This window comes from Podarcis liolepis, assembly GCF_965112155.1.
Source record: "Podarcis liolepis genome assembly, chromosome: Z".
NCBI classification, from domain to species: Eukaryota; Metazoa; Chordata; class Lepidosauria; order Squamata; family Lacertidae; genus Podarcis; species Podarcis liolepis.
This window is the reverse complement of record NC_139570.1, coordinates 3980162-3995374: the sequence shown is the minus strand read 5'-3', so window position 1 is coordinate 3995374 and position 15213 is coordinate 3980162. Positions and strand designations below refer to the sequence as shown.

The 15213-nt window shown below is 50.1% G+C and overlaps 1 protein-coding gene and 1 long non-coding RNA gene across 9 annotated transcripts in view; both read right to left on the bottom strand.

The window, feature by feature from the left end:
- Window positions 1–1382: 1382 nt before the first annotated feature.
- Window positions 1383–15213, bottom strand: part of MED12 (mediator complex subunit 12) — a 51458-nt gene continuing 37627 nt past the window's right edge. For 6 of the 8 annotated variants that reach the window (XM_083486169.1, XM_083486173.1, XM_083486171.1 and 3 more), the window contains 9 exons: window positions 14351–14725; window positions 13536–13686; window positions 9493–9701; window positions 8830–8910; window positions 7243–7457; window positions 5905–6058; window positions 3102–3245; window positions 2905–2986; window positions 1383–1803 (listed from right to left, as the gene is read on the bottom strand). In XM_083486169.1, coding sequence (XP_083342295.1) covers window positions 1760–1803; window positions 2905–2986; window positions 3102–3245; window positions 5905–6058; window positions 7243–7457; window positions 8830–8910; window positions 9493–9701; window positions 13536–13686; window positions 14351–14725 — 1455 coding nt within the window. In that variant the 3' untranslated portion in view covers window positions 1383–1759. The remainder of the gene's footprint in view (window positions 1804–2904; window positions 2987–3101; window positions 3246–5904; window positions 6059–7242; window positions 7458–8829; window positions 8911–9492; window positions 9702–13535; window positions 13687–14350; window positions 14726–15213) is intronic. The other 2 variants (XM_083486170.1, XM_083486172.1) reach the window with 1 other exon arrangement.
- LOC310698940 lies at window positions 4236–5882 on the bottom strand. The gene is made up of 2 exons (XR_014521843.1): window positions 5411–5882; window positions 4236–5341 (listed from the first exon to the last, which is right to left on the bottom strand). It is a non-coding gene; the product is annotated as an uncharacterized lncRNA (long non-coding RNA).

Below are 15213 nucleotides of genomic sequence, written 5' to 3'. Positions count from 1 at the left end.
GAGTTAACACAGCCTCCCCACCCCAGTGCTGCATGTAGACTGATATACCCAGGCACCAGTGATTTCAAAGCCATTAGATCAAGAAGCCCTGCAAACCTTCCTCTGGGCAGTGAAGTGCCAGGGAGTGAACAAGCACCTTGTTTAAAGAATTTCTACCTTGATCTTCAGTCAATAAGTTTCCATGCACAGCGGGGGTTCCCAGTGTTTTCCCATCCCCTCTAAGTTCCCCCTTCCCTTGGGCAAGAGATGGGTACCTTTTTCTCCCTTGGAAAGTACATAGAGCTAAAGAAAGAAACTGCAAGAGCGGCACTCTTTCCCATCTCCTCTTCCAGCTCCTGTTCAGAGGGAACAGGGGAGAGAGAAGACGCCCAGCCCACATTCAAAAATCCAAAAGCCCTGAGGTCTAAAAAGGATGGTGCCCCCTGACCTATGGGTAACATTACATGTGTGAAGCGCCCATACTCCCTCCCCTGCAAATGCGCCTACAAGTGTGCTGCCTTACAGAAAGGAGAGATCTGAGTTTACCCCGTTCCCCTTGCTCAGTTAACTCATGTGCCCAAGTAGTCAGTGTGTGTCACAAGTCATTCTGTATTTTCAGTTACTAGCAACAGAACGTGGGCCCAGGAGCTGAAGCACAGGGCAGCCAATGCTCTGGCGCTGCCTTATAAATCAAGAGTATAGCCACAGCTCACCCATTCCTGGATACTTTCCCCACTTCGACAGATATGTATTTTGCTGAGGGAACAGCTAGGGAGGTCTCTAATATACAATAAGAGAGAGCCAGAGGTGGTGCAGTGGTTAGAGCATCAAACTAGGGACCTGGGGGGCCAGGGCTCAAATCCCCACTTGGCCACGAAGATTTCATTGAGTGACCTTGGGCCATTCTCTATCCCACCCTACCAGGTTGGGGTGGGGATTAAATAAGAGGGGGAGAACCATGTATGCCACCTTGAGCTCCTTAGAGAAAAAGGTGGGATATACAAACAAACAAACAAACAAACAAACAAACAAACAAACAAACTGCTTTAAACAAAACAAAAGATGACATTTGCTACCCACGTCCAACTGCCTCAAAAAGAATGTCAGAAGTTCCCTTTAAGCGCAAAGTTAAATTCTCAAACCTGCATCAAGTTATGCAAATGTGTAAGCATGCCTTTCGTTTGTGTAATTAAAAGTTGCGGCAGGCTGCCTCTGCGTGTCTGGAGCAGATTGAGGACGGGGGAGGGCGTGTAACACCAAAATGCGGCTTCAGCCCCCGCTGAGGCATGGTGGCGCCAGCCGCCTTTTCGGTTTGCTGGCGGATATCCAGGCGCTGAGGAAAGGCAGGAGGGAGATGCCTCAGAGCCCTGCCCACCCACTACGGACACACGACACGCATCGCCTTCTGGAAAGTACGCTCTCTGTATTTGTTTCAGAACATCTGTGATACAGGGTTTCATCCGGTATAAATAAAGTAGAAAATCTTACAATTCATTTTCGTCATTATTTTAACAAAAATACCAAAAAACTTATTAAACCTGAAATTAAAGGCGGGGAGACTCTAGCAATCACACGGGATTCCAAATCACTGGTAGAAAGGGGAGATCAAAAACACTCGTTCGGCATTATTAACCTTCTCTCTGCCCCGGGTGGCAGGGTGCTGCCGCTGCTGCAGAGCAGGCGCCCCAGAGGGCGGTGGGGTGGGGGGCAAGCCGTTGGTGGCCCCAAGCAAACAGAGCCCCCCTCAAGTCCACTGCGAGGCCTCTCTCTTTGCTGGGTCTCAGTACCGTACAAAGGGGTTGCTGTTCTGCTGGGTTTGCGTATCTGTTTGGACCAAAACACAAGAGTTAGAATCTACGTATGAGCTTGCAGGCAAGAGAGATGGGTGGGCAAGAACAGGAGAAACAGGAGGTTTGGCCCTGGTGCTGTGCTCCACATTAATTGGCCCAATCTGCTGGGCATCTCTGGCAAAACCAAACAGGTGAGGCTTTTAAGGAATCGCCAGTTCCTCTGAGGCATGAATGATCACTTTGCTCCACATCCTCCTCCTCCCAGGGGTGTGTGTGTGTGTGTGTGTGTGTGTGTGATGCACCCTCACCCACAGCAATCAATGCTCCAGTCAAGCTGAAGCAGCAGCACTCACCTCCCTCCCTGCAATGCATGGCTCTTCCCCGGCACATGGGCATGCGCGAAAGTGTGGAACCGTTCCACAGCCCACAATACGGAGTGCTCAAGAAAGGAATATTGGGCTGCCCTCCTCTCTGCCACCCCACCCCCCACTTCGCCCTGCAGAAACCTCTTTTTGCAAAAGCCGTATGTATTCAGTAGGTCAGATCACAGCTGCTTAGCACGCTTCCCTTGCTCAACCCTCACAAGCTAGGGGAAGGTCTCTTTCACACAGGGAAACAAGGGCAGCTCCCTCCTGGGAGCCTGGACTGAAACCAGCCTTGCAAAAACCTGCAAGCTAGATGAGGGGCGGGGGAGGGGGTGAGAAAAACAACCCTCCACCAAGAGACTCTTTCCAAGCTGGGGCTTGACACTCTTATGTCTGGGGACTCTTAGCTCCCTGCTGCGTTCAAAGCCTACCTTATTCTCATGCGCCATTGGGGCCATGCATGGCTGCTGCTGCTCACTTGGGGAAGAGAAGCAAGGCAGGGGTGGCTGACTAGGGACAGCGTCCTGCCTCCTATCACAGAGGGAGAAGAGATCATATCTCCTATGATCTTTGAAGAGAGGGCTTTCACTGTCTCCTGCACTTTCTTCTCTACAGAGCATCTTGAGCGCCACTTAGTAACTCCTGCAGTTGGCCAGGGGGACCCTGCTGTACTCCCATGCCTCATTTGCCTTGCCTGCATTCTCCACTAGTGTGGAGGAGGGGTGCTGTGCCCAGGGGACTGGGGGAGGGAGAAGGGACCCGGGCCTTACTGGAAAGCTGTTGCTGGAGCTGCCGAACCAAAGCTGCCGTCTGCTGCTGCTGCTGAGTCTGCTGGAGGCCTTGCCGCTGGAACTGCACAGAAAGGAGACAGGGAGAGAGGGAGTGAGAGAAAGAACAGATGTTAGAGGCTGGGTGGGAAAGGGAGAGGCAGCTGTCCTGGGGAGCTGAAGGGGCAGGGCATACTCACCAGAGGCTGCTGAGGAGGGATCCCCAGACCGGGAGGCTGCCCTTGGGCCTGGGCCTGGGGGACGGTGGGCACCTGGGGCTGCTGCTGGGACTGCTGAGGTGGGGGCTGCGGTTGCTGCTGCTGTGGCTGCTGCTGCTGCTGTTGCTGCAGGGCAGGAGGAAGAAAGGGAAAGAAGTACAGCATGTCAACAAGGCTGGAAACATCATATTGGCTGTGTTCCTTCTTCCACAGGGGCAGTGGCTGCCTCTGAATACCAGCTGCCGGAAGTGGAGAGGCTGGATGCTGCACCCAGGTTCTGCTTTTGGGTCTTCCCATGGTAATGTTTGGTCCCTGTGAGAACAGGATGCTGGGCTAGGTGGGCCTCTGCCCTGATCCAGAAGAGCTTTTTTTTATGGTCCAATGTTTTGCACAGCAAGGTAGGAGATGTGTTTCGTTCTCATAATCTGGGGGAACCTATTGCCTTCCAGCCCCAAACAGCAAGGCCAGTAGCCCTAGATGAGGGGAACCTTTGTTCCCATACCATCTGTGAAGGCTACAGATTCTCCACCCCTATTCTACTGCGTGGACACAGAATGTTCTCAGCTAGGCTGGGAGCAGTGAAGGGACCTGCACAGGTGTCTGCAACGAGGCTTAGCCAAAAGTCATCCCTCCTTCCACTAGTGGCGATGTCCGCTAGCATAGGTGTCTTTAAAGAAAACTTTTAAAAACCCACACGGATGTTTGGCTCATCCACGGTTGCTTGCCACAGAAGCTTAATGGAGCCTCCAGATGCAAAAGCATTGTACCAGAGGTGCAGGACAAACAGCAGAGGATGGCTCTTCCACTGCCATCCGGCTGGTTGGTTAGGATGATCTGCCAAGGCTGTTCTCAGGTTTTACTGAAGACCTATTACTTCCCAACCCGCCACCCCATCCTCTCACCTCATCTGCAGCACAACCCTTGGGGAGCTCCGAGGAAGATGTCTGGGAGGAAGGAAGGTAAGGCGAGTTGAGTTGCCCACGCATCATATATTTACTGCACATTTAAAGCACATGCACACCAAGAATCCTTGGAACTCTAGTTTGCCCTTCACAGAGATATAATGCCCAGCACTCTTAACGAACTACAGCTCCCGTGATTCTTCTTTTTCGGGGGGGGGGGTGCTTTAAACGTATGGTGTGTACCCAACCATTGTGAAAGGTTAATGGAGCAACCACATCCAGACCCTATTGTGCAAAACACCAGCTTGTGTTGTGAAAAAAGCCACCTCAAGGTTTCCACTCAGCTTGTGCAGAAAACTTTCTTCTGACACCAACCAGGCCCTGTTACTTCACAAGGTCTTGAAGATAAGACAAGAATGAGGACAGTGAGGTACTTGTTTTTTTAAAAGAGTGTGAAGAAAGGAAGGAACACGAAGAAAGCAGTTGGGGTCACATGACACACCGAGGGATGATCCCCACTTTGGCAGTTTCTTTGTGAGCACGTTCCTATCCAGTCTTTACTCCTCCTTCAGGAATACAAAAATAAAACAAGATGAAATATCAAACACATGCAAAATAAAATGAAATCAAGATGTGATTTATCGAGTAACAAGAGGGAGAAAAGCAAGGAAAAAGTTCATGGGTGGGTGTTTCTCTATATGGCAACAGAGTAGTCCAGTCACGATTTAAATTCAGAATCGTTCTTATAGTGAACAGGAATCAAGTTTTTGACAGATGAACATTATTACGTATAATTTTGGTGGAAAATGGAATTTGTTTTCAATAAGGGGCCCAGCCCCCCAGGATTTCAGGAGCGGGTGTATCTCTCCATCTGGAGATGTCACTGGGGAAAGAACTTGGGACCCTCCACATGCAAAACAGATCATTGTTTAAAATTCCCATTGTTCTAGGCGCATTTTGCAACAGGGCATTTCATTAGGGTGAGCTGCTTCTGAGCTCTGGGTGCAGTACTGCGCCCAGTGCTTTCTCCTAAAAGAATGTTTAGGGGTACTCTCATTCCATCTGAGACTCAGGAAACACCATGACAGGAAATGAGGCCACCATTGGGGGTAGCAACGGAACTGACGATTCACCGTGCTACAGAAAAAAACTAAAAAATTTAAAAACTTTAGTTTCTTCTCCCATTAGATTCACAAAATGTTTAGCGGTATGCATAGCCCTGTGTTCCCCCAGAAAAAAAGCAATGACTGTGCCTATATTTCAAATTAAAACTGCAGAGTAGAAGGAAAGGAACATCTTTTTCTGCCTCCCCACTTCCAGCTACTCTCTGAAGACTGGAGAAGAGACCCTCTTAAGAATATTAGGGGGTAGGCAGGGGAAGGACTAGACCATGTGAAAAATGAACATGATATTTTAGCTGCAGTTCATTCATTTTCAGCTTTGTAGTTTTGTTATAAAAAAGTGCGCCTAGATATTCCATTCAGACATCTGAAGGCAGCCCTGTTTAGGGAAGTTTTTAATGTTTGATTTGAAGTTTTATTCTCTTTTTAATGTTCTGTTGAAAGCTGGCCAGAGTGGCTGGGGAAACCCAGCCAGATGGGCGGGGTAGAAATGATAAATTGTTGTTGTTGTTGTTGTTGTGCCCATAACGTAGGTTTAAGGTGCCATTTAGTTCCTAGCTTTCATATCTTAGTTTCTAACACTGAAACAGATGCTTCACCACTGAGCTACAAATTTACTAATTTATAGTAAATCAATCGAAATATTAAAATGGCACGCCCAATGGCTGGTGGGGCATCTGAAAGGAAGAACTGAGCAGAAAAAAGAGAAGGAGCCAAGTTGGGCAAGAGGAACATACAACACAGCTCTGTCCTAATGCTTACCCTCAGCATCTGCTGCTGCTGCTGCTGCCGCAGGTACTGCTGCTGCTGGTCTGGCAGGAGCTGGCTGGGTCGGATCCCTGATGGGACGCCCTGAGCACTCATGTGGTTTAACCCGCTTATCATGGCGGCTTGCTGCATTGACTGATGAGGAAACCTGCAACCAGAAAAAGGGAAGGAGAACGTGGCAGTGTGCCTTGAAGCAACCAAAAGGAAAGCATGCCCCAGTTGGTTTGGAAAGAACTCCCTGCGGCTCTTGGTGGTTAGCGGCGCTGTAAGTTCTTCTTCAGGAAATCTCCGTGTTGTTCCATGCCAACAGAAATGTCTTCTGGAGGGCAGGCCAGATCCTCACTTCCTCCACCTCCTTCTCCTGCTAGGCCAGGTGTGGGGAACCTCAGGCTCTCTGACATTGCTCATTGACTGCTCCCACCACCTCTGGCCACTTGGCCATGCTTGCTTTTGGGAGTTGCAGCTGCAGAACATCTGGAGAGCCAAAGGTACCCCACATCTGCCCTAGCCCATTTTGGCAGGCAGGTGGAGCCTGACTTCATCACACACACATCATTTTATTTGTACACCACCTTTCCATGGTTGAAACTAGGGCTGGGCGATATCTGATTTTCAACATCATGATATATCACCAGCTAAGCATTGTGATATACTGATAGATCACCAATGTCTAAAATAAGGATGGAGCTATGTAGAGGCATAGGCTGGCTTCACGGTTTTTCTTGCATTGTGATTTTTGCATATCACACGCGTACACACACACACACACACACACATATCATGATTTGCAATATAACGCCAGGTCAAAAATTATGAAACCGATATCATGATATGGACTTCAAACTAGTTTTGGAGGATATATTGATATATTGTCCAGCCCTAGTTGAAACCAAGCCCAAGGCGGCTCACGTAATTGTGAATGTAACAAAAATAGTCAGAAACAATAAATAAAACACATAAAAAATGTGCTGTGACACCAGGTGGCAGCTTCAAAGGGGCTTGCTTTCAGCAAGGATCAGCTGATCTCAGCAGGGCTCACTGTTGGCAAGCCCTACTTGGAAAGGAATAGCCAGGAGCTCACATTAACCTCCCCACTGTTTGGCTGTTCTTCCCAAGTGTCCTTACCTACCATTGCACATGGCATCAGGTATGGCCGGAGGAAGAAACGGCCACATTTGCCAAGCTGGGACCCCGTGCCAGCTCTAATTAGAGCAACAAGTTGGGGGTTCCCCACACGCTTCATTGCCTTTAGTGAATGGTTCAAAATTCAGCCAAGCAGTCCCTCACCCACCACCCCTGCTTGCAGACCTGGTGCCTGGTCCCAGGAAGTACCTCTGGGCCGCGTTCAGGGCGTGTCCGTAGCCAGGTGCCTGCTGGTGGACATAGCCGCTGGGTCTCTGCATCGGCCTGACGGTGTCGACAAAGGCAGGGTTGGAGCCAGGGTGCGTGTTTTGATAGGTCTGGCTGGAGTAGGTGGGGGGCACCATGGCGCTTGATTGAGAGGGGTGAGGCTGGAGGCCAACGTGGGAGACGTAGGGGGTGTAGCCCTGCAAGGAACAAAGTTGCGCGCTTTGTTAAAATCAGAGGGGCTGGGCTCCTTCATGAGGAAGGACAGGACCTAAACTAAACAAATAAACAAGATGGCTGACGGAAACGGGAGACAAGAAAGAGCTGCTTGCCAGCTATTATGATATAAAGTCCTCAACCCCCTTTAGAATCAGTTCACTTGAAAGGTCACCTTCACTCACAAATGCCCACTCAACTGTTTTGATCAGCAGAACTGTCAACTCTACAAGTGCCACATAATGTTCATCCTGCACTTGTAAAAAAACTAGTCTTTTAGTGTGGGAGCTCTTACATTCTGGAACTCCTTGCCCATTGACACCACACAGGCCCCTTCACTGTGTTCCTTTCTGTGCCTGCTAGAAACTTGTTGCTTAGGCAAACTTACCCAGACCTGTAAAGCTGACCTATATTTTAATCTGCAGCTTTAGCTTGCAATGTAAACTTATAACAACAATTTTGGTTTTTTAGCAGACAATCTCAATGTACACTTTATACCCTTTGCAAAGCGCTTGGACGTTTTGTTTACAGTTTAAGTGGTACACAGATTTTGTTGAATAACAGAGTGATATCTAAAAAGGTGTGGTGTCGTGTTTGAAATCTTCCGGATGAGGGCCTGTGGGATTTGCCCACTATGTCAGCAGAGCACTAGAGATGATGACCTCCTGACAGATATACTGGCAGAGCATACCATCAGGAGGACTGTTCTGCCATCAAAGGCATGAGGGCAAAATAGGGGTGGGATGTGAGAGGCACAGAGGTGGGCATGGTGAACTTACTATTTCCATTTCCTATCCCCTTGCCTCGCCCAACCTGATCCCTCCTTTGTCTCCCTTTCCTTTCCATGGTAATAATAATAATAATAATAATAATTTATTATTTGTACCCCACCCATCTGGCTGGGCTTCCCCAGCCACTCTGGGGGGGCTTCCAAAAAAAATATTAAAATACTCTAGTACATCAAACATTAAAAGCTTCCCTGAACAGGGCTGCCTTCAGATGTCTTCTAAAAGTCTGGTAGTTGTTGTTCTCTTTGACATCTGGTGGGAGGGCGTTCCACAGGACGGGCACCACTACTGAGAAGGCCCTCTGCCTGGTTCCCTGTAGCTTTGCTTCTCACAGTGAGGGAACCGCCAGAAGGCCCTCGGAGCTGGACCTCAGTGTCCGGGTAGAACGATGGGGGTGGAGACGCTCCTTCAGGTATACAGGTTCTGAAGTAATCCCATTCCTACTCCCCCTTTGATACAGATGCTCAAAGTGCATCAAGCAAAAGGTTCCAGGCGAGAGTGAGTCCCAGGTGAGAACTGTGGTGCAGACCCCACGCACAGGCCCAGCACCTGCCCAGCCCCATCTTACCTGTGACGGCTGCACAGATCCATAGGCCGGGGCAGGAGCCATCTGGCGCACGGGTGGTTGCCCCAACATTCCTTGGCTCTGCTGGAAAAGCAGCAGAGAGGTGTGGCTAGCAAAGGTGGCCCCAGGGAACCTCCCACAAGGCAGGGAAGGAAAAGCCCGTAGCCTGCTTTGGGTGGAGGCTGTGGGGTGCGGCAGGGTGCCAGAATTTGGGGGAAAGCGGGCCTGAGACTCTGCCGAAGGCCTCTGCCAGCTGCACTCAAACAACCAGGCTTGAATCAAGTTGTGTATTTGAGATAAAGACAGCCTGAAGAAGTAGAGATGGCCACAAATTCTGCCAGCTTGGGAAGTATGTTAAGAATAATTCATGGAGGTTAAGGTTATCGGTGGCCAACTACTAACCATTTCAGCTGTGTACTTCCACCAGCAGTAAACCTGCAAATGGCACTCCTTCCTGGATGCAAGGACCCACCCCACACCCAACCTGGACTGTAGGATCACCGAGGCACCAACACTTAAGCCCTGATGCTTTGGTCTAAATGGCAGAGCTAGCTGAAAGGAAGGGGAGAGTGAAAGGAGTGGAACACAGTGTTCTTGATCCCTCTGCCTGTCACTCTAGTTCATGGGCTGGGGGGGGGGTAGGGTGGCTGAGGGCAGGATCCTTACCAGCTTGGCTTGCAGCTGCTGCCGAAGGAGCTGCCCCTGAGGACCAGGCGGCTGCTGCTGTCTGTAGATGGACGACTTGTAGGAAGGGTCGATTCCCATCATGCCCCCCATGCTCGTGGGCAAGACCCCAGTGTAGGGAGGGCGGCTTGGAACCCGTGTTCCCATTGGCATGCGCATCGGCCGGTAAGAGGTATCTAACCGTGGTCCACCTGAAGCGAGGGAGGAAGATGGGTAAAGTTACGGACATGACCACCCCCCTCCTGGACCTGGGTTCTCACAAGGCATAGAGGAAGACGTTGATGAGGCTCAGGGTGCCACCCGCCAAGGGAGGATGCTTCCTTTTCGCTGTTCAAGCTAGAGCATGCAGCCTTAGCCCCCACCCCCAGATCTTGGAAGGAAAAGCCACACGGCCTTCTCCTCAACTCTGCAGATGAAGAATGCAATGATGACCAAGATGATAAGGGTATGGAAACCAAGCCTTATGAGGAATGGTTGAGGTAGTTGGGAAGTTTTAGGCTGGGAAAGAAGAGACTGAGAGGTCATCTGCAAATACCGTATTTTTTGCCCTATAGGACGCACTTTTCCCCCTCCAAAAATGAAGGGGAATTGTGTGTGCGTCCTATGGGGCAAATGCAGGCTTCAGGAAGCTATCTGGAAGCCGTGGGAGAGCTGCGCGACTTCGCACAGCTCTCCCACGGCTTGCGGAGAGCTGCCTGCACCCAGAAGCCTGGGGTGCACTGAGCTCAGCGCCCCCCAGGCTTTGGGCTTCTCCACAAGCTATGGGAGAGCTGTGCAAAGTCGCGCAGCTCTCCCACGGCTTGTGGATAGCAGCCTGTTCTGGGGGCTGGGGTCGGGGGAAGCTCGGGCTTCCCCCGTCCCAGCCCCGCGCTTGGGGGGGGGGGAAATAATTTTCCCCCTTTATTCCCCCCCCAAAAAAACTAGGTGCGCCCTATGGGCCAGTGAGCCCTATGGGGCGAAAAATACGGTACTTAAATGACTGTCCCACGTGACAGAGGGAGCAAGCTTGTTTTCTTCTGTTCTGGAGGGTAAGACCTGAACCAATGGCGCTTAGATGTTTTTAAGCAGAGGGTTAGATTGCCGGAAGAAATATCAACAACCTCAGATATGCAGATGACACAACCTTGATGGCAGAAAGTGAGGAGGAATTAAAGCAGTGTTTCCCAACCTTGGGCCTCCAGCTGTTTTTGGACTACAACTCCCATCATCCCTAGCTAGCAAGACCAGTGGTTAGGGATGATGGGAATTGTAGTTCAAAAACAGCTGGAGGCCCAAGGTTGGGAAACACTGAATTAAAGAACCTTTTAATGAGGGTGAAAGAGGAGAGCGCAAAGTATGGTCTGAAGCTCAACATAAAAAAAACGAAGATCATGGCCACTGGGCCCATCACCTCCTGGCAAATAGAAGGGGAAGAAATGGAGGCAGTGAGAGATTTTACTTTTTGGGGCTCCATGATCACTGCAGATGGTGACAGCAGCCACAAAATTAAAAGACGCCTGCTTCTTGGGAGAAAAGCAATGACAAACCTAGACAGCATCTTAAAAAGCAGAGACATCACCTTGCCAACAAAAGTCCGTATAGTTAAAGCTATGGTTTTCCCAGTAGTGATGTATGGAAGTGAGAGCTGGATCATAAAGAAGGCTGATTGCTGAAGAATTGATGCTTTTGAATTATGGTGTTGGAGGAGACTCTTGAGAGTCCCATGGACTGCATGAAGATCAAACCTCTCCAGTCTGAAGGAAATCAGCCCTGCCTGCTCATTGGAAGATCGTGAAGCTGAGGCTCCAATACTTTGGCCACCTCATGAGAAGAGAAGACTCCCTGGAAAAGACCCTGATGTTGGGAAAGATTGAGGGCACAAGGAGATGGGGACAACAGAGGATGAAGAAGAAGAAGAAGAGTTTGGATTTGATATCCCGCTTTATCACTACCCGAAGGAGTCTCAAAGCGGCTAACATTCTCCTTTCCCTTCCTCCCCCACAACAAACACTCTGTGAGGTGAGTGGGGCTGAGAGACTTCAAAGAAGTGTGACTGGCCCAAGGTCACCCAGCAGCTGCATGCGGAGGAGCGGAGACGCGAACCCGGTTCACCAGAAGCTACCAGCATGAGTTTGAGCAAACTGCGGGAGGCAGTGGAAGACAGGAGTGCCTGGCGTGCTCTGGTCCAGGGGGGTCACGAAGAGGCGGACACGACTAAATGACTAAAGAACAACAGATGGCTATCTAGTTAGGGATGCTTTAGTTAGGATTCCTGCACTGTAGGAGGTTTGACTAAATGATCCACGGCGTCCCTTCCAACTCTACAGTTCTAATGTGTACATCCCACAATTCCCAGAAGGTGGGGCTGACTGTGGAAGAAGCCTCACTTGCCCTTATAACCTGGCAGGTGTCTCCTACCTCTTGCTGTGGCAGCATCTCTCTGTGCTGCCTATTTAAGAAAGGCCAGACAGGCCAGACTCACTGGGAGCTCTCCAAGGTGCTGATCTAGTTTACCTGAATCTGTAGGGCTCTCTGATTATTCTCAATGTGGCTGCACCTACTGAAACACTGTGGCAGGTGTAGCTTTCAGCCAAGGGCCGCATTCCCTTCTGGGCAACTTTCCAAGGACCACATGGGATTGGTGGGTGGGGTCAGAGGCAAAAGTGGATGGAGCACAGTTAGGCCAGTTCCCTCCCACTTTCCCTTTCTATCCTCCATCCTGGCAAGCAAGATCAAAGTTCAAGGTGGTTCGAGCCCTCCCAGGGACTGCTGTGGTTGATTCCTGAATTGCAGGGGGTGGACTAGAGGACCCTTGGCGTTCCTTCCAACTCCACAGTTCTTCGATTCTAAGATTCTGTGACTCTGCTCAGGCAGGCAAAAACACTTGTGGTGCAAAGGTGCACCAGTACTGAATGCTGCTTGGGGAGATATCAGAGGAGCTGATAAAGAGACATTTAGGGCTGCATTCAACTCCTGAGCTAGAGGTTCATGGCCTCTGTTCTGCTGGATGTGTGAAGTACATGATGGTGACTATTCCAATTCGTTGCTAACTGCTGAGTGTCCCCTGAAGAAAAAATCCTGGAACCTTGCAAAGGTTTATCTCTCACACACAGCTTAGCTAGATGCCAAAATGCAGAGTCTCAGAATCTGGCACAGATTTTAATCTCATTATTCCACAAAACTTTGCTGCTAACCCTCAAAGTGTGTACTTGGAAGGCAACAGGCAAACCACTTCCACCACTTCCCCAATTCTGCCCTGACCTTGTGGTTTGGATTGTCTGAAAACTTTTCTAAGCTCTGCAGGATTCGGAAGAATGCCTGCTTGGGAGGAGGGGTTGGAGCTCTGGGTTTGTAGGCAAGGACTTGGGTCCAATCTGCTGCTCAGCCACCATTAAACTTGCTGGTTGGCCCTTTGGGACAAGCCACCCAGTATTGGCTTCATGTGGGTGCTAAAGTGATCACCCCCCCCCTCCGACAAAGACCCAAAGCCAACAGCAATGGAAGTACTGAAAATGCTAGTGAAATAATAAACAGAAATTAAAAGGGTTGTGAATAGCACAGCAGGCAGCAGGAGTGAAAAAACCAGACCAGCACTCTGGGGACTGGAAGCCACAAAACACACATTTATATGGGTGTGTCAGTGTATGCATGCCTGTCTGCACTTTACACATTGTGGGTGGTATTCAACAATGTTCAACTTTGAAACATACCCATTGAAATTAATGAACCAAAGTTAGGCTTCAGTGTGTCTGCCCTGCGTAGCATTAAATGCCACCCAAGGAGCATGCACATTCCTGCAAGGCTACATCGCCCAAACTGAGTGTGAACCTATCAAGTATTCCCAAAGGCACCAGTGTCTGGAACACAAAAGTCACAACTGCAGCATGCACAATATGGGTCCAGACTTAAAACCCAACAGTTCTACATATCCTGGGCTCCCCATCAGGCTCTGTGCCACCAAAGAACAGGTCCAGAATATCTCCCCTTCCAAGGCAGGATCTGGAATGGGCTGGAGCACCCCACCCCACCCACAAGTCTTGGCTCACCTGCTGGCAGAGGCTGGTTCTGGGCATAGAGGCCCATTGGAGACTGCCCATAGGCCAGCCGTGACATGGGGTTCCCCGTCTGATGGTGTAGGAGGTCGGTGGGCATGCCACTTCCATAGGAGACCCCTCGGCCTGTGCTCATCATGTAGTCCTGCAGGGGGAAAGGCTGTGAAAAAGCAACACACACAGCAGGGCAAGCCAAGATTGGCAACAACAGAGAAAAGAGCAAGAGAAAGTGTAGCACGCTGCTGGGGAACGCTTCTTTTCCCCACTGGGCGGCGGGGGGTGGGGGGAACTCTGAGAAACTGGGAGCTTGCTTTCCTAAGATACCACCCCATCCAGTAACAGCAATGGCAGCAGTAGCAACAACAACAACGTTATTAGTAGCATTCGTAATTAGTAAGAATACTAATATTAGCAATTAATAGTAGTAGCAATAGCAGTAGCAGGAGTGGTACTAATGACCCACCCTTCACCAGTAGGTCCCAGGGTAGCCTACAAAAATTTGTAATTATTATTAGCAGTAGCACTACCAATAGTTATCTGCCCTTCACCAGCAAGTCCCAGAACAACAGACACAAATGTACTACTCAGCATTGAAACCTGTTTAAAAACATCACAGTTGCAGGAATAGGTTGGCTGCACATATCAGGTGCATATATACTGCATAAACTATATAACAACCTGGGTGGCCACTGTCAGAACAGGATGCTGTTGGGCCCCCTGTGGCCTGATCCAGCAGCCAGGCTCACATTCAGTTCTTAAATGGCTGGGAACTGCTTGGCACCCCAGGAGCAACTGCAATGCCCTTTTACCTCGTTCTTGTTGGCGGGTGGGGGCCTCTTCTTCGTCTTGGTCTTCTTTTTGGGCTCAGTGGCAGAGTTGGTAGGATTCGCACTGGTCTTCTCCACCTTGGTCGGCTCAACAGCCTTCTTCTCCGGCTCTAGGGCGACTGGGGTGGGGGGCTCCTCCTCTTCGGGAGGCAGCGGCAGAGGCTCCAGGTAGTAGCTCCGGGGCTTCGGCTTTAAGTGCGTGTGGTACAGCAGCAGCCTCTGCTGCTCCTCGAAGCGGGACACCTTGCGGTCCACCCGCACCGTCCCGAACCAGCCCCAGGAGAGTGGGGCAGAGTGCTTCACGCCTTCAAAGAGGTCCCAGGGGGAGATTTTCTGCTTGGTGGACACCTGCAGGCCCTGGGTAGGGAGGGAAAGGAAGAAAATGGAACGCCAGCCAACAGCAGCTGGAACTTATCCTCCTTGGTCCAGGTTCACAGGGCCAGAGGAGAGATGCCACCTTCTCCTTGCTCTCACAAAGCATTGGAAAGTGACTCCTTTACGTGTGCATACAATCATCAGCACAGATACCTGGGATACCCTCTTGCAGCTGCTGTCCATTTCATATTTTATATATATATATTAAAAAAACTCATTCCTTATCAGTAACAGGATCCCCAGGTGGGGTACAAAATAAAACACATTAGACCAAACACAGCACAACAGTTTCAGAGAGGAATTGGGGGGGGGGGACAACACAGAGGTTGCCCAAGAAAGAAATTATAATACCTGAATATGCCGGTTTGTATTGACTAGGCACCAAAATGAAAACAGCGCACTGTGCTTGCAAGGGGAGGGCACTCCACCAATGAAGCTGTGGGTGGGGCAACGCACACACCCACACACCC